Source organism: Augochlora pura, chromosome 4 (assembly GCF_028453695.1).
Source record: "Augochlora pura isolate Apur16 chromosome 4, APUR_v2.2.1, whole genome shotgun sequence".
Taxonomy (NCBI): Eukaryota; Metazoa; Arthropoda; class Insecta; order Hymenoptera; family Halictidae; genus Augochlora; species Augochlora pura.
Genome location: NC_135775.1, coordinates 27,140,492 through 27,161,306, shown reverse-complemented (window position 1 = coordinate 27,161,306; position 20,815 = coordinate 27,140,492). Strand labels below are relative to the sequence as shown.

General features: G+C 52.2%; 1 protein-coding gene across 3 annotated transcripts; it reads left to right on the top strand.

Annotated features, from left to right (window-relative positions):
- Nucleotides 1–186: 186 nt before the first annotated feature.
- On the top strand, nucleotides 187–20,063 carry Anne (polyamine-transporting ATPase anne boleyn). Of its 3 annotated transcripts, XM_078179420.1 has the most exons (12): nucleotides 187–896; nucleotides 1,317–1,447; nucleotides 1,945–2,417; nucleotides 13,466–13,550; nucleotides 13,642–13,869; nucleotides 13,958–14,094; nucleotides 14,173–14,534; nucleotides 14,599–14,937; nucleotides 15,023–15,971; nucleotides 16,241–16,733; nucleotides 16,826–17,007; nucleotides 17,096–20,063. In XM_078179420.1, the coding sequence occupies exons 3-12, from the start codon at nucleotides 2,366–2,368 to the stop codon at nucleotides 18,529–18,531; spliced, it is 4,263 nt and encodes a 1,420-aa protein (XP_078035546.1). In that variant the 5' UTR covers nucleotides 187–896; nucleotides 1,317–1,447; nucleotides 1,945–2,365; the 3' UTR covers nucleotides 18,532–20,063. The 3 variants fall into 3 exon arrangements, with proteins under 3 accessions (XP_078035546.1, XP_078035544.1, XP_078035543.1); XM_078179418.1 differs by lacking the exons at nucleotides 187–896; nucleotides 1,317–1,447; nucleotides 1,945–2,417 and adding exons at nucleotides 10,431–11,338; nucleotides 11,431–13,341; XM_078179417.1 differs by lacking the exons at nucleotides 187–896; nucleotides 1,317–1,447; nucleotides 1,945–2,417 and adding an exon at nucleotides 10,431–13,341.
- The last annotated feature ends 752 nt before the right edge of the window (nucleotides 20,064–20,815 follow it).

The window sequence follows — 20,815 nt, the reverse complement described above, 5'->3', positions numbered from 1 at the left end:
ATCGTCGAGATGGATCCGTGACAATCCCGAAGGTTCCATGATCACGAGAGATTCGAAAACGCTTGCAATTCGACGCACTTGCACGATCCTGTATCCTGAACATCCTTCTATCCTAGAGCATCGAGGATACTTGAAGCACCAAGCTTCATCGTATCAAATTGCCGGCAACCATCAACAGCCTGTAGAGTATCTGCTGTAACAAACAAGAATGCGTGAATCATTAGGGACGATTCCTCTCGACGCAACGTTTCAAGATAATCCAAACGCCTCCTTGTTCCAAACGGCACTCGACGAGCATCGACGGCACGATTAATTATAGTACGACAATTGATAGACGGGTTTCACCGATTGCAGGAAGAGTGGCTCGTTCCTAAAAACTGTCGCGGCGATTAGATAGCGTCTCGATGAATCGTGTTGGGCGAGAGAAAGAGGTAGCAACAAGTGAAATTCCGATTCGATGATGAACGGAGGCGGTCGCGCCGGGGTCGTGCTGGTCTTCGCAGGCGACGTCCGTGAACCACGGATCCCTTTCACTCTATCGGACGCACTCTTTTTCAGCGCCGTTGAAAAATCTGTGCAAGAAGCGGACCGTCGACAGTCGTCGGATGACAGCCGTGCGCGATCACCCACTCGGGCAACCACCGGCAACCGGCACCCGCAGATTTCTATGGAAACGAGTCCGCACAAGAGAAAGGATAGCACGGAGGAGCCTATTCGTCAACCGTGGACCCCTGCCGTAACTGTGGGGCTCTCTAGGTGCGTCCGGCGGCGTGGAAATAAAGCAATCAGGAGCACGCGCGGGCAGCTCGAGGTGGAAACAGGAGCACCGAAATTCGACTTTCTCCTTCGGCAAAAGCGAACACTCGGAGGGAAACGCGGAACCGCGTTGCACGATGGTAATTAATGGCCTGGGAACCTCTGGTTTCGGTAACCTATGGTGACATTTTCACCAGTGTCTGCGCGGCGAAAGCTGTTTCGACTTCTGCTTAATTGAATCTAGTTTTAGTAAAACAATTGTGCCAAGAAAACATAAATTCATCGATCGATATAAAATCGCAAGAATGCGTGGTTACCGGCTACCGCCGTCTTGGTTTCAACTGCGAGGGATCATCCTTTGTAAAATGAACTGTATCTTAAATAACAGTTGAATGTTAATATCTACCAGAACATTTCTTAGCATTTCTCAGCCGATCTGGCTGCGTTCCAACTCTGGCACAGTATCGGCTTATAGCGTAACCTCTATCACTATCGTAGAAGTTAATTAGGTCCCGAGCCAGCCCCCACACCTGTTCTACACCGTATAATTACGATTTCAGATAAGCCGGTGCGCCAGCAGGCCGTCAGACTTTCCGAGGACATCCGCGAATTCGAGTCGATTCGTTTCGAGCTATCGAACAAGTGGGAAACCTTCGTGGACCGATCGATCGTCGCACGGTGTTTCGGAAGGGTGAGCTCATATTTCGGAGCATCTTGGAATCTCGGCCCTCCTCTCTCTCCCCCCACCCACGCCGCGATGTAGAATCCTATCAAGAGATTAATCCGCTCGTTTCATTGTCCGCATCGATTCCGATAATCCCAAGTATGTTGCCTACGTACTCGCTGACCCGCGATCACTTATAAACCGAATAGCCAATTATCCGGTCTCGAGATACGATGCCGGCAATTATTCTCTCTATTGTGAATCGGTTGGTCGCGGTTCCGGTTTACGAGATAGCAAGCCTCCTTCGATCGATTCGCTTCCTCCGACGCGAAACCGGGATTTGCCGTCGCGCAAGGTTTACGTCTCCGCGCTAGTCCCACCGACTCTACGAATTCTCGGTCTACGGGGTACATTGGCGCCGGGTTAATGTCATAAAAACGTCCCATTTCGCAAATCCCTCCGAGTCGAGGTCCCGACGATTAGCATCGCCGAACGGTAACCAAAGTTCAAAATTTTTGTTGCAGGAGATGGCGGCGAGGGAGATCGGTAGCGGGGTCGGCCGTTCGTAAAGGGGGCTACCAGCCGAGGAATCGTCTCTGATAAGAAGGTCTCGGGCCAATCAGCGTCGCGGGACCGAGCGGATCGGCGTGATATTACGTGGCTCGGTAACGAGACAAGAAAGTCGCGAACGGCAGTGTTGCTCGGCCCTCCGTTGCGGGTTCTCTGTGTTGCGGCCGATTGTTCTCTGCAGAGACACGCGCGCGCGCGCGCGCCTTTCCTCGCGGCCCCGGAAAAGCCCCGCGCGCAATGTCCGCCCGCTGCTGAACCCCGCTGGAGAACGGACAACGCTGCCAAGGACGCGGTGAACCGCGATGCCCGGGTCATTCCGGGAGGTTCGCGAACACCAAATTGCAGAGAATCACGCTGGAAACGAGGTCGGGGACCATGGCCTGCCTGAACGAGGAACCCTACGATCCGAGGATTGACTCCGTCAACGGTAGGATCATGTTACATTTTCACGTAGGATGTACGAACTTAGATGACGATCGCCTGCGACTTCTGTGGGGCCATCGACCGTGCTCTGTCGTGCCTAACGACTTGTCGGCGACGTCGACGAAGGTTTACGTTCGATGCATATATTTGGTGGATGCGTTTGATAGGGGGTTTCACGAAACTGTCCGGGTGACCGAAGGAGCGGAGTTTCGGCGCGGCTGAACGTAAGCGGCGATTTCTGTATCGGTGTGCCACCCTCCGTTCCATGAGTTTGTTTAAAGTTCCTAGGTCTGTAGAAACGATGCGGTGACTTTTACGTCGACGAAGCTAGCTCTAGAAGTACTAGAGCGTAGGAGAATCTTAATGAAAATCCTACACGCATCTCGAGTCAATAAATCAGCGTCCCGTAGATCTAGGTAAATAGAAATGCACTTGTTGCGTCAACGAGAAGCTTGTCATAGCCTTGGATTCGATTTCTGTATCGATAGACGTAGAAACGTGACTGTGGCGGAGTCAACGAGCCGGCTCTAGGAAGCTTAAAAAGGTATTAGCATCGACTTACACTCTACAGTCTCGTAACACGAGGTGCGCGTTCAGTCAACAACCTTAGCTAGAGTAGACTATAACGAAGTCTGTCCGCATACGAAATTTTAAGAATACATTATCTCGATCGTCGTCGCCTTTTGTAGCTTCGAAATTGACTTTCTCTGATTGCACAATGTCTCGACGCGGCAAACGGTGCGCACGACGACAGCGCGTTTACGCGGCGCGACGCGACGCCTTCGCCGGTGCGAACGCTGTGATTGCAGTTGAAAATCGGAGAATAAATTATGCGGAAACGTTTAAGCTCGTCTGGCAGAACCGCGGTCCTAAATCTCTCCGAGAGAACGGCAGCGCCAGGGGATCCGTTTCGCTTCGGAAACACTCGAACGCGTGCAACAATGGAACGCAAACTTTGCCAGGGTTTAACGGCTTTGCTTTCCAACCGAATCTGTTGAATTCGTACAGGGTGTAGACCGTACCGATCGGAACTCGAACAACAACACGCGACAGTATAGCGTTCTCGTAGCTCCAAGACGCTATTGTAAATCGAAGTTCAGAGTTCCAGGCCAGCGGTATAAATGTACCGGCGATCAATGAACGATCCATGTTTACGCGGAGCTGTTTCCCCAAACATGTTTCCCCGAAATCCCATTCAAACGTTACACATCAACGTTTCCACGCATATTTAAATACTCGTTCGAACCAATTGGTAACGAAGGTAACCGTACTAATAATAGACTTTCGGTGAACGCACGGCTGAAAGCATCGATAAAACTTTCCTCGTCGACGCCGCATGTAACATCCGGACAGACGAAGCGATCTAGGTGAATGATCTATCGCTCACGGGTTCGCCGCGCAATCGTCTCTATAATATTATTATTCAATAATATCTCTCACTTGTTTCGCTGCATCGAAGTCGACGCGATCTTCTTCGATCGATGATTATCTGGCATTCGTGTATTTTGCGCGTATTGCGCGCAAGCTAATCGATGTTTTCCAAAGACGCACTATTACGCGATAAATAGTTACGTCGGCTAGTCTGGTGGTGACGGATGATCATTGTGCATCGACTATATCGCGCCAATTTTCTGCAACAGTGCTATGACAGTGCTTTGGTCATTTGCTTCGTAAACAATAAACTTACGGTCTCCTTAAAACTACTTGTTACACGTACTCGTAGGTTGACGGCGAAATTATGGTCAGCCGACGTGTTAATTGGAACAACTAATGTATTCATTTACTATGCGACGCGACGCCGTTATCGCAAATTCGTCACCCATCGATCACAAGGACGAATTCATTTGGAACAACTGCTGTTCATGAATTTGACCGATCGAAGTCCACGGTGTTAATCGTCGGCGAAAGCTGTCGAGAAACGGTGGACGAACGAGCGGTCTGTGAATTTCTTCGAATTCTGTCTCCTCCGAACGAACCGCTCGAAGAGTACAGGAATTTCGTTCTGAAAAAAAAAACTGAGAAAGAAAAGAAAAGGAAATCGTGTAAAGTGCGGAGCGTGGAACACGAGGAACGCCTTCCCGCGCGTTGTTATTGTTAGCTTTCATCGTAGAAAGAGACGGCGACACGCTCGTCAACGTCGACGGAGACGTGTTTTCGCAGATTGTTTCCAATGACTCCGGTTTCATCGGTCGAGTTGATCCGATACAAATAGCGGGCCGACTATCGTTATCGTAGCATCTAAACGAACGTTGTTTCAAGCAACAAATCTTCCTCGAGTAGGCTGCCTATCGAGTACTCGCGATGAAATTTCAACCGACCGATACTAACAATTGATACGCTCTTAAAAACATTGACGATATTTTTTCTTTTCCTAAATACAAAGGTTTCGAAGTTCGGTTTTAAACGCAGACGATTTCGTCGAGTTTCTTCGTTTCGAAACTAAAAACCATTGTAGCGTCGCAAATTCGTATCTCTGTTTCTGTCGTTCTTTAGAATTCGACGGACTCTGTTCCAGTGGGTCTCCGGGATGTGCGAGACAGAAGAAGTTCCAACTCGAGATAACCCCGGGGGTTACACAACGTGCAATCGAGCATCTCTCATTGATCGAGTAGTTTTCCTTCGTCCGATACTCGACGCCCACGCAGCCCAGGATCGGGCACGAGTCTCCATTTATCCTCGCGATGGATTTTCGAATCGATCGAAGATATGCACCGAAGAGATCGACGGATCAAGATCTTCGATCTTGGGAGATTTTTTAATTAAAAAACGTGTCGTCGCGCGTGTCTTCGAAATCTACTCGATGTAATAAATTTTTGTTTTGAACTTAAGCGAAGGCTTTGTTATCGTTGTATCACTCCTGATCGCGAAGAACGATCTCCGTCGCCAGAATGTTGTTTCGTGATCGAATCTAATCTTCGGACTTCGGATCGCTTGTTATCGCTCTTTCGAATCGTACCGTTGAACGCTGTCACCTGCTCCTCGTACAAAACTTTGTAATCTGCTTGCGAACGGCCTCGTGGTATGTTTTTAGATGCGTTATGAAAGCCGTTGCATCACCGTTCGTCCGAGAAAATCACCGAGTTCGGTCTTTCAACTTCGCAGTAAGTTCGATAGAAATGAAAATAAAAATTTACGTTCGGATAGTAATTAATTTCCGTTTCGCGAAGGTAACCACGATGATTCGTCCCAATTCAACGTTCGCGTTTCAAGGAACCGGCAATTCACAATTCCGTCAACAATTTCCGAGATAAACGTCGATGACTGTTGGAGCAGATACGATAGTCTTTGCGCAGCTCGTTGATTCATTCCGCAGAAAATGACGAGTTACTAATAATTGCTGCCCGGAAACGGTGACTCCTATGAGACACTGCGACCTCGTCACTGGACTATTATAGACCCGAAAAGTTCAAACGGTTCTAAATGCAGGGGACGAGTCATAGAGACGTCGAGTAACTAGAATGCGAGACGATTTTCATCGAATCGCGCGACGTCGTCGTGCGCTGTTCGAAAATAGCATGGAGGTCGCGTCCCGTCTCTGTCCCGTCCCGTCCCGTCCCGTCCCGTTCCGTTCCGTTCCGGTCTGTGCGCGGTCGTTCGCGAATTCGCAGGATCGATCATCTCCGCGATCCACCGCTTCTCAAAATCACAAATGCGAGAAGAATATGCAAAGTCCGAGAAGAATAAAAACCTTTTCGGCACTAATTGTTTAAAGGATTCTCGAAAGAATCGTTGAAAAATGTTCCCTCGATATCCGAGCGGTTCTCTATTTATTAATTCTTCTCGACGTACATCTTTTCACTGCCGTCGACTTGTCTCGGGCAATAAAAATAATCCTTCGTCAACGAATGCACTCTGCGGCACTTCAAGAATTAATTAGAACTCGTCCAAGGCCACCGGGTTCAAGCTCGATTAATCTCGCTCCGAAGCGATTTTCAATAAAGGTCGCGTCGCGCTTTAATAAAATGATAACGTTGCAACACCCACGCCGATGAAATCGATGGCTTTTGTATCTCGGATCGGCGCGATTCGAAAACTCGATTATCTCTCGCCTCGCCTCGCCTCGCCTCGCCTCGCTGTCAGAAAATGCGTGAAGCAGCCGAGCGGCACCATGTCGCTACGAAAATTCCCCTTTTATCTCGGCGAAGAGTACACGGTGGGACAGATAAATCTGTGGGAGGAAACAAAGCGGAAACACGAAGTAAAACGTTCGTCCGGTTTCGGTGTTTGTTCTCGATGTTCTCGCGCGTCGGTTTTCACGCGAACTCTATTTGTCGCGACGAATTCGCAGGAACACCGTCATCGGGTTGCGCATTCTCATGCAAACGATGCCTTTCAAAAATGGTGCAATTAAAGCGCGGATCCTTGCACGTTTACATTGCGCGCGCGCTTTCAACGTCGTAGCTTCATCTTGGAGTGCCACTCGAAAATACCATTTCGTTAACATCATCGACAAGTTCTTAGAAACTCCTTGAAATTTCAAAGAAAGTGAAGAAGATAACGACGATGAATCGATAGCGGAGCACAAGGCCAACCGTTCGTCTTCCGAGCAACCGACGCGCTAATTCAGCATCAGCGTTCAGCTATTGCTCGAGCAACGCTGCGAAATCCCGTGTCGAGCTGCGCCCATTGAAACGTTCGAAACGTCGCCTCTCGCAGCAACGTTGAACGCGCGAAAGATAACGCATTTGCATAGTTTTTTTCTCGAATTCCACGACGTCGCGAGTCCGTGGTATCGTTGGCCGACGCGATACGACGAAACATGCGCCGCTATAGCGATCTTACGTAACGATGACCGCGAACAATCGCATAGTGCACGTATCAACGAAATTGACGAAGACGCGTCGGTTGTCCTTGCGTAACTTCCTGAAAGCCGCGAGAAAGAGTGCCGGTGTAGCGGGGAAAACCGATAAGAACACCGAAAACAATTAGCGTTTATCTCCAAATTGGGCGCCGATACGCTGGCACGAGCGCACGATAATTCCCGAGACAGGTCTAACGATCGAGCGGGGACGTTCCATTGAATTTGCCGAAACGATTAGCTTGGTCGAGGATGTCGAGCATATTCGAACGATACAACTGAATCATGTATAATAAATGATGAATGGATAGATTAGAATTTTTCCGATTATTCGGAAAGGTTTCTCTGGACGCGTGCAACAGTCTTTGTTGAACCGGAAACGCGAGGATTTCTCGTCGGGGGAAAATCAGTGTCGTCAACCGACGCGTCTTGGACGCGGGAAATGAACGGTCTTTCATCGATGTACACCTTACATAAGATGTCCTCGCTATCTCGTGGTTATTAATTGCGACGGCCTGCGTGACAGCAGCCGGCGATCGTCGGAGAAAAATTCCGCTCGAAAGTGTCTCGATGTCCGAGCTGATAAAGAAGATTGTCGTGAAATCGTGCGAACGATACCGGGAAATAGAACGAGCCTGTTGAACGTTCGCCGAACTGTTTTCCCGTTTCGCAAGGAAACGGATCACCGCCGACCGCAATGATTCTTGGGTGATTCGCGGCACCGATAAGACCTCCTTTCTCTCGGAAAACAAATGCCTGGTATCGATTCTTTTGTTCGCGCTTTCGAAACGGACATCGACGATCCGTTATTTAGACGCGTTGTTCCATCTATCCCGCCGGATCGAACGGTCTCCAATTTCAATGAATCGGTAGTCGGAAGCGTTTGAAATTCCGCTTCAAAGTAGACCATAGACCTTTTTTCCTAATCGGCAGAGGTGGAATCTCCTCTGACCCGTGTCAAGATCGAGATCTCGGTGAACCTATTTGCCGAGATTAAAATTATGCAACAACGTAATTTGTTTATTAATAGGCCCATTAAGAATTTTCATTAGCGTTCTCATATTTGAGATGCCGCGGGCGTCGACGCGATGATAAAATTAAGCTGCTAACCGTGAATGAAAATACAACATCCTCGCGAGTTTTCGTTTCTTTCTGCTCCGCGTCCTAACTACTCCAAAAGTTCGAGTGCTCGGCTATTAATAGATTTCTAGCACTTCCGAGGAAGTCGATCTTCGAGTTCTTCGACGGATATTTATACAGTCTATACGCTCAACATTGCGAAACGTTTCCCGATGCCAACGAGAACTCTTGTAATTGTGCGAAATCAAATTTTTATTCGAAACGCGTAAGCTCCTCCGATCTACGAACCAAACATGCATCGACAAGAATTTTTATGATAAGATTTAACCGCGCTTTCGCATGCCTATGCGTGTAGCTTTTTTCGTAGTCGACGATAAATAAAGACAAGCCGCTAAGAATTCTTATAATCGGACTATATTTTTAAGTGTGCAGCCTTTCGATTATAAATAGTAGAAGCCAATGGGAAGTTTTATAAATAAATATAGTCGCGCGCGATCTTTTGCAATCGACTATAAGCAATATACGCCGCTGAGTGCTCTTGCAACGAACACCTTACCGTATCAATCCGGCTGTTCGGATGACGGAATCCCTCGCAAGATGACAGATACCCGCGGCACCGCAACGGTGTCGCGTCGATCACAGGTAAAAGGGTGAATACCGGCTGCAGCCAATGGTATAATATCTGTCGGAGGTGCAAAAGTCAAAGAGTTAAATCCACGGAGTACTTGGGAGGAGTCCATCGCGATAGAATCGACCGTACTTGGATTCGATCGACGGGGGGTCGGAGTGCGTTTGGCGAACGCGAGAGGGGGGTAGGGTCGGATAGGGTTGCCCGGTCCTCGGCAAGAGTTGGGTCTAGGTGCGAACGAGAACGTTTTCGAGCCGGCACGTGCTGGCCCGAGCCGAGCCAAGCCGAGCCGTCTCGAGTTAGCTCGAAGCGAGTATCGACCGTGGCGCCGTTCAATACTCGAATGGGCCACGAACGGAAGCGAGAGCGAGCGAGCGAGCGAACGAGCGACGGATCCCCGAGGTCGAAGCTGCCTCGAGTATCGAGCCTCGAGCATCGAGCATCGAGCATCGAGCATCGAGTATCGAGCCTCGAGCTAGGCCCAAACAGGTGCATTCCACGGGCGATTTCGACAGGGGAGACGGGCACGGAGCGCCGCGCCGGTGGCCGGACCGATGCATCCCGAGGGTCGAACAGGGCCGAGGTGCAATTAATAGGTACCCCTGCCACGGGCACGGGCACGGGCACGGGCACGAGATGGGAACGGGAACGGAGGCTTCGCCTTGGTGGGAACGGGTAATTTACGTCACATCGCGTCACCAGTCACGAGTCACGAGCACCGACGTCGTCGTAGGTCGAGGCTGGACCCGCTGGAAGGGATATCTCAGGCACGACGCCATCGAGCATGGCGCCACCGGCCTCAATCACGGCCCACCGGCGTTACGCAATGCAATGAAAACGTAAACGCGAAGCGCTGGTCGCCGCCGCGTTCCAGGAAGGAGTAAATATTGACGCGTCCAGGGAATTCTATCCCAGTCGGCGCGCTCCAATTGGAGATTAGCAGCTGTCGCTTCTTATACGGCTCGTTTGTCGCGATAAGCTAGCCACTCGTAATCCAGCTATTGCAAGATATTGCCAAACCGTCGTCCCGTCCGACGATTCGACCAATTTAATCGATGCCACAATTTCCGGTGTCATCGATCGCATATTCAAAATCTTGCCGATCGGACACCGACGCGTTTTTAGCAGCATCGAGGCTATTGATCGAAGCCTACCCGATTACATCATTTCCAATAGATCAAGATACGAGTTCTTTTTCGACGATCTATTTATATCGCGGCTATCGGCGAGCAAGACTCGGCGATTGCATAATTCCTCGGCAGAAAATTCGCTCGCGACCTCCAACCGGCGTGCGAATCGAGCAGGTCCCTCCGGAGTGTTCGATTAATCGGCCGCCTATTAATAATCCGGATGAAAGATGCTCCATTGTATCGTCCCTTCGCGAAAATGTAACTTTTTCGTTCGGTCGACGTACGCGCGCGTACAATGGCAGTTCGCGGAATCGAACGACCGAGTCACCGCCGTAGCTGCGAAATCGTGAGAAACGGAGAGAGCGACGTACGGTAATATCGCTGACGAGACGCTCGAATTTGTTTCGCGTTGCGATAGACCGTCGACGAGGCGAAACCGAATCCGCGTTGGCTGCGGTTTCAGTCTCCTCGACCTCGGTTTCGGTTTCCGTTTCGGTTTCGGTTTCGGTTTCGCGCGACACGTGGCCGATTATCGAAGCATAGGGGCGCGGCAACGGCCGGACGGGAACGGGTACGGCTACGGCCCTGAACCGGGTCGAAGCAGCCACAGCGCAAGTCTTCGGCCACTGCCAAACGAGACTCCCTTAGCACACTCGCGCCTGGAATCTCGTTGGTAATTGGGGCGAACGCTTTTGTGTGGCAGCTGTCGCGCGCGCTCTTTTCGTTCGAGGAGGATCGGTAGTCGAGTCGAGTCGAGTCGATACGCGCAGACGGAGAAACGGTTCGTCGTTCCGACTGGTTAGGAGACGCGTTCGAGACGCGCGGATCCGTCTACGTTTGCGGCAGGCGAGAGTGACGCGACGGCACAGTGGATTTCGGAGCAAACGAAGAGACGAGTTCGTCCCGGCCTGGTCGCCATCTTAGAACCGCCGCGAGCACGTTGTTGCGAGCTCTCGAGAACGCGGCAGCCGTCGTTGTTCCGTGCCACGGATATTCTCCGTGAAATCGCGCGTCCACGAGGAAGCTCGAGCGGGAGGCATGCCAAGCGGAGAGCCGCCGTCGTCGTCGTCGCCGCCGGAGCTAGGACATCTATAAAGAGTCGTTGCATGTCGCAGCGGGCAGTCGTAGCAGTGGATGCTTGGAGAGCGAACAACTTGGTCGCGGCAGTACCCTGGTCAGTCGAGCCGCCGATGCGACCGAGAACGCAGCGCTGTGCAAAGTGACTTCTTGTGGGAGCTGGTTTTTTCCTTTTCCGTTTCCTAGTTTACCGGCCGGCCGCGGAATAGTAGGTACACAACGTGGAACGGGACACGTGAACCCGGATCGTCATTATGAGCAAGATGCTAGGAACAAACTATTGCACCGTGTTCTCTGTACTTAGAAGTCCCAAAGAGGGTGAATCGTTTAAGCGGATCATCTGAAAGACGAGCTGGAAGACCCGGCCGACTGCTCTAACGTGGACTACGAACCACCGCGAGGAGACAAAAGGAAGAACCAGGAGACAACTCCCAGACTAGATTCGGAGTAATTGTTGGACGATCGTTGTCGCGCGTCACGACCGCACGCCGGTCAAAACACCACGGTGATACTCTCTCTCTCTTTGGCTGATCGATCATCGAAGAGGCTCGCGCAGATCGTGTGATCACCTTCGCGAAACGGACTTTAATGTTGTTGACGCAACCTCCCTGTATCTATATATATCTATACGGATATAGATCTATATATATATATAAACTGGTAAACCCGTGAAAAAACCACGAGACTCGCGCCGATTGTGTTCTCAACCGGCGACTGTGAGCAAAGCGCTGATCGAATAATTCGTTCGTCGTTTCACTTACGTACTCGTACTCGTCGTACTAGTGCTAGCGGACGATTTTCAAAGGTGTCGCGAATCCCGGTGGTGTGACCGTCGTCGACACTACACGAAACCGGATCGATAAGTCGGCGCATCGAACCATCGACCAGTCCAGCCGATAAATCAGGCGCGATTTATCGAGGGTGCGCGCGGTGAAAGATCGGATCCGATTTGTTTGTTCGTTTCTGCCGATCGAGACGTACGTCGGCGCCCGAGATATCCTTCTAACCCGTAATGTATTTGAGATCGCGCGACAAGGCAGACAAAGGGAGGCACGAGCACACAAGAGAGGCGGCGAGCACCGGTTGCGGGGCAGGAGGACGGGGCCAGCTCGGGATCAAGGGCAGAACGAGGGGAAGCTCGGCGAAGCAGCTCGACTTGGAGATAGACCGGCCGCTTGGTCCGCGTTCGCCGGCCAGAGATTCGGACCCGGCCTGCCATCGTCGCGGCATGACCGCAGGTGAACGAGCCGTGATCACATTGCGAATTGGCTGGCAAAAGCTGACCGATCCCGGCGACTGACACGAATCCAAGAATCCGGGGGCAGGTCCGGAGCGATAGCATCAGCTGCTGCTGCTGTCTCGAAGCTCGACGTCCTCGTACTCCTGCCGCTCAACTATCGTCCCGAGGGACGCAAGGTCCACGGCGAGTCGTCGTCGTCGGTCCTGGGTCGACCATCCGAGAGATCAGTGGATCCTCCATGCCAGCCAGATGCCGCGAAACGCCGCGCTAGGATCCAGCCCGGACGCATTCCAGATGGACCGAACGATGGCGGACAACCGGTGTCGGTAGCAGACGGGGTTGTTGCTTGCAACAACGCACCGCCTCGCCCCGGGAACCACTCCGACCGGGTGCAACCTCGAGGCGACCCGGTCTCGCGACTCGACTTCCCTACCATCAGCGTTCCGGCCCTTCCTCGATTCGCCGTCGAGGACAGTTGACGAACTCTTCTCTCTTGTCCTGGTTGGTTCGATCAGCCGTCGGTTACACTCTCGAACGACTAGTCGAGTCACTACTGCCCATGGACGATAAATTAGTAGTCTGATAAGGATAGCGGTAGGATGTAGTTGCGAGATCACCGTATCGATTAGGAACAAGCATACACCTCGATAAAGGATAGATACCGTGCTGTCGCGAGTCCACCGGGCGGATCTTATCGATCTAGAGGATACCGATTTCCATGGAGGGTAGATAGATAGGGAGAGAAAGGGAGCGAGAGAGAGTGAGAGAGAGAGAGAGAAAGAAATTGAGAGAAAGAGAGACAGAGTGAGAGAGAAACAGAGTGCGTGCGTTCCCGTCAGTCTTTAGCCGTCATGCCACCCACGCCGAGCAATTTGAATTTAAACTTTGCAAGGAACGCGTACAACGTGTTCGGAACGTGCGGCACCAGCAATGCCGCTGACCACCAGCGGGAACAGAAAACGGAACTTTTGGAGGGTAAGCACCCCGATTCGGAAATTATAGGAATGCGCGCTGCGAGCGATCAATCGCAGCTACAAAGATTCTCATTTTTATACCATTTTATAATGTTCATTAAGAGAACCTTTTTCTTTTTTTTCAGATGCCAGAAGTCCTGGTATCATCCAGCTTAAAATTGGCGTTGACTACGTGAACCCCGGCGAGGAAGACCAAATGGAAATCTATGGGTACGACCACGCGCCTCTCTGAAAACTAACGAGGAACTTGTTCCTCCTTCCACCAGTAACGATAATCGATCCTCCCGCTCGACATCTTCAGGTACAAGAGGAGTAAAATTTTAACCGCCATCATCTGGTTGCTAATCGTCGTCACCGGCGGTCTTCTCAGGCTAGTCTTCCACTGGGTGCCGCAATGGATGCTGCAGAGCACTCATTCCAGGTGCCGGCTGGAGGAAGCGGACACCGTACTGCTCGTCGAAAAGTTCCAAGAAAAACACACCAGCTATTACGTGAAGAAGTTGAAGACGCTGGTTGCTCAAGATGCATTGTTAGTATACCGGTTCCCCATGCTCGATCGCTCGGCCCCCCTATACCCTGTGTCGCTCGTCCACGAAACGTTTACCGTTCGTTTACAGGAGCCAACCTTTCGACGGCGAATCGCTGATGAACAACGAACCTTGGATGGAGAACGACGGCATGATCACCGTCAAGGAGGTCAAGGACGATTACCATCCCTCGCTGTCTGTGCACTTGTCAGGTGGCCAGTTCAAAAGTAAGTGGTCAAAGAATTTGGATTTTATCGCGGCGTTTTCCGAATTCTTTAATCTAGAATTGGATCACGATTTCGCAGAGGTCCGGTCCGTCGTTTTCTTTCACTGCAAGAAGCTCACCTACATCTGGGACTCTGAAAGAGGCGAGTTCCTGAAGCTGCGCGGCTTGGACGTCGACGTGTTCACTTCAACGTTGCATCAGATGCAGGGGCTGAATTGCCACGAACAACACATGAGACGATGCATTTACGGAAGCAACAAGATCATGATCCCGGTGAAGAACATCGTGACGCTGGTCGGGCTGGAGGTTCTAAATCCATTCTACGTCTTCCAACTGCTCAGTTTTTGTCTGTGGGTGGCCGACAACTACTACTACTACGCCATGGCTATTTTAGCAATGTCCACCGTCGGTATATTGATGGCAGCCTTCCAGAATCGTCGGGTACGTCATCGTTCGTTTCACTCTATCGCCGAATCGTTCTCCGTATAAACGATACTCTTTACAGAACCAACAAAATCTGATGTCCACCATTCAATCTTCCGACGTGGCGACGGTGATGAGAGACCGAGCCACCGGTCAAACGGCGACCATACCCGCGGAACGATTGGTCCCCGGTGACATTTTGGTAATTCCTTCTCACGGATGTCTGATGCCTTGCGACGCGGTGCTTCTAACCGGGAACTGCATCTTGAACGAGTCCATGCTCACCGGGGAATCCGTTCCCGTCACCAAGACACCCATACCTTCGTCCAACGATATCATCTACGACATTAAGGAACACGCCAGGCACACGCTGTTCTGCGGCACCAAAATTATTCAGACGAGATACTACGGGACAGAGAAGGTAAATCGCGTGACCGATTTCAATTTCAGCGGAGGAAGCTTCCTCTTCTATCGGCAAACTGTACGATCGATTTTTCTCTGGCCAGGTACTGGCGGTGGTCGTGAGAACGGGCTTCGACACGAGCAAAGGCGCGCTAGTCAGGTCGATCATGTATCCTCCCCCCGTGGACTTCAAGTTCGAGCAAGATTCCTACAAGTTCGTCATTCTCTTGGCGGGTATAGCCAGCATCGGGGTGGTCTACACTATCGTGACCAAGGTGATGAGAGGCGTGCAGGGCGACCACATCGCTCTGGAGGCTCTGGACTTGATCACCGTAGTGGTACCGCCCGCGTTGCCAGCAGCCATGACCGTCGGTCGGTTGGTGGCGCAGCGCAGATTGGAGAACAAGAAGATCTACTGTACCAGTCCGAGGACCATCAACGTGTCGGGATCCATCGACTGCATCTGCTTCGACAAGACGGGCACGCTGACCGAGGATGGCCTCGACATGTGGGGCGTGGTACCTGTCGCCGAGAAGAAATTTCAGTTGCCGGTGAAGAACATCGCGTCCTTGCCGTTGAACGACCTGCTGAACGGCATGGTGACTTGCCACGAGATCACCATAATCGACAATCAGCTGGTAGGCGATCCCCTCGACTTGAAGATGTTCGAATCCACCGGCTGGACCCTGGAGGAACCAGACGTGTCCGACACTTCCAAGTTCTCGATGTTGTTTCCCACGGTCGTGCGACCGCCGAAAGGCTCCAAGCTGCTCAAGAAGCTGCCCAACGATCCGAGGATCACGCTCAGCCGACAAAACTCCATGTCTTCCGACGTGATGGACGTCTCCCTGAACAACCTCGACGCCACGCTGGTCGGCTCTACCACGGACCTGGGGGAGCAGGGTCTGGAGATCGGTATCGTCCGACAGTTTCCGTTCACGTCCACCCTTCAGCGGATGAGCGTCATCAGCAGAACCCTCGGTGCCAACCACTACGACCTCTATTGCAAGGGCAGTCCCGAGATGATCCTGAGCCTCTCCAAAGCCGAGTCGAGTACGTATCGTCGTATTCTATCGAATTTCGTACGGCCGAGAGTTTGCCTCGTGCGCCAAGTCTCACCCAATTAACAACCTCGATTCAATTGGTAGCCCCATCAAATAATTTAGAACGATTAGTATAGCGACCCTGATCGATCAACATCCACAATAATCACTTTCGTAACGACCATCGACGAGAATTTAGGAGATAGCCACTTGGCTACGATAGCTCCTCCTCCTCCTCCTACCCCAAGCAATTTAATCAACGCGCCGTTTCCTCGACAGTTCCAGCAGACTTTGGCGCCATCCTGCAAGATTACACCTCGGAGGGCTACCGCGTGATCGCGCTGGCCCACAAGTCCTTGAATCGTCTTCCATACGCCAAGGTGCAACGACTGAATCGCGAAGCAGCCGAATCCGACTTGACCTTCCTGGCGTTCGTGATCATGGAGAACCGGCTGAAGCCGGAAACGAGCCCCGTGATCAGCGCTCTGAACGCGGCCTGCATCAAGACCGTGATGGTCACCGGCGACAACATGTTGACCGCGCTGTCGGTCGCCAGGGACTGCGACATCGTGAAGCCGGGCGTCCCGGTGATCGCAGTTTCCGCGACCCAGCAGAGTCAGCAGACCAAACCGCGGATCTACTTCACGAACAGCAACAGCCAGCCGACGCCGGTCACGCCGAAGGACCACGACAACTTTACCGATCTGAACAGCGTGACCTGCTCGGAGACGGTCGAGAGTGGCTTCAACGACGGCAATTACTTGTCGGACGAGTAAGTGATCGACCCGGATATCTCGCTGGTTAATCGATCAAAGTCGCTCGGCAGCTTGATCTCAGGCCTTGTTCTTTTTTGTACGGGTTTAGCTTGCACCGTTCGAAGAACCAATACGTGTTCTCGCTGACAGGGAAGACGTGGGCGCTGATAAAGCAGCACTATCCGGAATTGATCCCGAAACTGGTCACCCGGGGGGCGATCTTTGCGCGGATGTCGCCGGATCAGAAGCAGCAACTCGTGCAAGAGCTACAGTCGTTGGGCTACTATGTCGGTGAGTGTTCCACGCGTTTTCGTCTCGCGGGAAGTTTAGGGTAATCGGTATCGAAATATTCCCGCGACTAACCGAACCTGGTTTTCAGCGATGGTGGGCGACGGCGCGAACGATTGCGGAGCCCTGAGGGCGGCCCACACAGGGATATCTCTCTCGGACACGGAGTCTTCGGTGGCTTCGCCGTTCACCAGCCGCGAGACCAACATCTCCGCCGTGTTGACGGTGATTCGCGAAGGTCGGGCAGCGTTGGTCACCTCCTTCGGGATCTTCAAGTACATGGCCAGCTACTCGCTCACCCAGTTCATCTCGGTGATGATTCTGTACAGCATCGAGTCGAATCTGACGGACATCGAGTTCCTCTACATCGACCTGTTCATCATCTCGATTTTCGCCTTCTTCTTCGGCCGCACGCAGGCGTACGACGGCCCGTTGGTCAAGACGACGCCGTTGAACAGCCTGATCAGCACCACACCGATTCTGAGCCTGGTCACTCAGATCCTGATCGTGGCGATCTTTCAGAGCGGCAGCCTGTGGCATCTGCGACAGATGGAGTGGTTCGAGCCGTTCAACGCGACCAACTTGGAGAACAAGGACGACGTCGCCTGCACCGAGAACTACACTCTGTTCATAATCAGCTCGATGCAGTACATCATTCTGGCTGTGGCGTACTCGAAGGGGCATCCTTACAGGAAATCGGTGTTCACGAACTACGGTTTGCTGACCGCTTTCATCTTTCTCAGCCTGTTCTCCGTCTATCTGGCGACCTTCCCGTTCGACTGGCTGGCCAACTGGTTCGAGCTCGAGCTACCGGAGAGCGTGAGCTTCCGGTTCGCCTTGATCGGCTACGGCGCCGCCAACTTTGTCGTCTCGCTGCTGACCGAGTACTTCTTCGTCGACTATCTGGTGTTCAACAAGCTGCGCTACCGCTGGCACAACCTCGACAAGTCCCGCAGAAAGTTCCTGGCCATCGAGCGCGACATGACGCGCGACCTGAAGTGGCCGCCGATTTCGCAGGAGCCGTTGCCGGAGGCCGCGCCCGACATCCTGATCCGACAGAACGTCACCGAGATCAAGATCGAGAAACGCGTCGCCGAGCCTCGCTCCCTCGACACCAGCTTCAGTCGCGGGCAAGCCCACGTGAACAGCCCGGTGGCCGGCAGTTTCAAGCAGTACGGCTCCGCCAGGGAGATGACCCTGAACCCGAGGTCGCTGTTCAACGACAGAAACACCGTGTCGATGAATACGGTGCCCTGTTTCGAGGAGAGACAGCTGAAGCAGCCGATCGAGAAGCCGGCCGACAAGAGGAGACACAACTCCGTGTGCGAGAACTTGACGAATCAGTACGAGAAGTCCCACAAGACCTACAGCACAAACCCGATAGCGACCCTGCCGAGAAACTCTGGCGCGGTGCTGCAGCCGCAGAAGCTGCGCGACTTCAAAAACGTCCTAGTGCACAAAAGCGTCGACACGGTGACGCCCAACAACGCGCAAAGCGTCCTCGAGCTCGACATCCTACCGTCGTAGGCGACGCCGTCGTCTCTCTCTCTCTCGACGTTTCGACGCTGGATCGCTGCTACTCTCCGAAGAACGATAGGATCGGGGCATCGACCGAATCCCTCGCGAATCCTTACGCTAGCGCACCGCGAACCACCTCCCCGAATCACTGCCTTTCTCGTCCCATGACAATCGCGGGCCATGGCCCGTCCGTGCGTCGATCTCGTGGGTCCTGGAACGAGCTCGTACGAAGCCGGCTAGAGGTGAAGCCGCGGACGCTCTATCTAGATTTTGTAATTTTACTCTTTCCAATTAGGATACCGCAGAGATGCTTTTCCACTGTCCTCCTAACCGCAGGTCCGGACTCTGGCGCCATGACCATTTTACAATTTCGAACGAAGGTCGACGCGGATTTTACGGTGACTCGCGCGCGGCTCGAACGTTCAAGCCGCAAGATCGGAAATCCGTGGAATTTTAAGTGCGATCGATCGAAACGTTTCTCATCCGACGGACCAGTTGGGCCTGAGTAACGTCCGTCTCGATCGCAGAAACGATGTAGATAGTCGAGAGTCGCGCCGTTGTATTATACAAGTGTAAATTTATACGAAACGTTCTCGAACCATGTCGACAATGCGCGGTCGATCGCCAGATGTTCTCGAGCACCGTTGTTCTTTGTTCGTTACGTCTTGATTCGGAGTCGAGGCCCAGGTCCGTCCCGCGACTCGACCGTCGCGGAGAATTCGACGATCGAAGAGGACTCTCGGAGGCGGTGACTCGGGAAGCTCGATTCGCGGAAGTGTTCAGAAACGAGGAACGATGGGACGACAGCATCCCCGGCGGGATCTTCGCCATCGTTCGTCGCACGGTGCATTTAGCTCGCGGCAGCTCGATGACCGACTCGTAGTGCATTAACAAGAATCACGCAAAACGTCCGTCATGCTCGATCCGCGTGGGTCCCTTTTGACTCGATCTCTCTTCGTGACCCCTCTTACTGCTCCTGTTTTTGCTAGTATTCGAGCGGTGAGCGCCACCCTCTCGAGAAAGTATTATATCGTCGGTGTTATTTATTTTAGATGATGAAATTTTAAACTCGGACTGCGGCGCCGGCTGGTTATTCGCACCGGAGACTAGAACCACCGCAGGCCGACCAAAGTAGATAGATGGATAGATGGATAGGTAGGTAGATAGATAGGTAGATAAATAGATAGATAGATAGATAGATAGTTCTCCCGATCCCCGATATATTTGTGTACATACGTCGGAAACATGTGATTGATTTCGCCGTCGTAGCCGACGGACGCCCTAGTACGTCGAGAGCCTAGGGACAGCTACGAAGACCGGTCTTTGGATTCGACCGAGCAGTGTACTAATCGGAGAAGACGCGAGCATGGAAACGCGGAACTGCGACGGAACACGGTAGAATAATTTTTTATCATACAAGACTTTGGAATATCGCGACGATTGTCCTCGTCCCGATCAGCTCGAGAAATACGCGGCTGGTTACTTACCCTTTTGCAAGATTGCTGCGAAACGGTAACGACAGCGGCTCGTTTTTAAGGCTACCGCGAACGGGCTCGGAGCCCACGAGCTGCCAGAAAGTTGCAAGTCGCGATGATATGCTCCCACCGTCGCTCGGTCGATCTTGCTCGGTGCCAGTTGTCCTCCGACGAACGATCGCTTCTCCGTAGCAGCTCTGGGCTATAGCCTGAACGTTCCGTCTCTAACCTGGCCCTCGCGACTTCGCTTCCAAGTACTTAATTAAACTAACCAGAATCCGCGATCGAGTTTCCTCGCTCTCTTCTCGTTTTCTTTTTTTAATAAACGGACGCGCGTCCGGATGGTTCTGTTTCCATCTGGAGAAGCGTGCAGGCAATTGGTTGGCGATGTTGTTCAAGTTGTCGCGCGGCGAGCATCCCCGTTCCTCCGGCGCGCGCCGTCTCCTCGGTCGAAGACGTTTTTAGGGAAATTGCGAACGGTGGAACGGTCCGTGCTCGTCGCGGGCCTGGCAACCTAGGTTCTTTTCGGCGCGATGATGGGGACATGTAACCGTGCTCTAATTTATCCCAAACCCATGATACTTAAACGCGGAATGCCATTCCTGCGACGCCGCGGAAAGATCTCTCGAACCTCGTCCCGCCCGTTTGCTATTGTTCGAGCGGACGACGAGGATAAGTGTGTACTTATTTACGCAATGGAAATAAATACTTGAGCGCGTTGTTCTATTACCTGCGACGCTGTGCTTGCGTCGAGATATAACGGTTGTCGAATAACAAAGTATGTATTTCATGTAACAAGTCTTTTCTTCTTCCGTCCC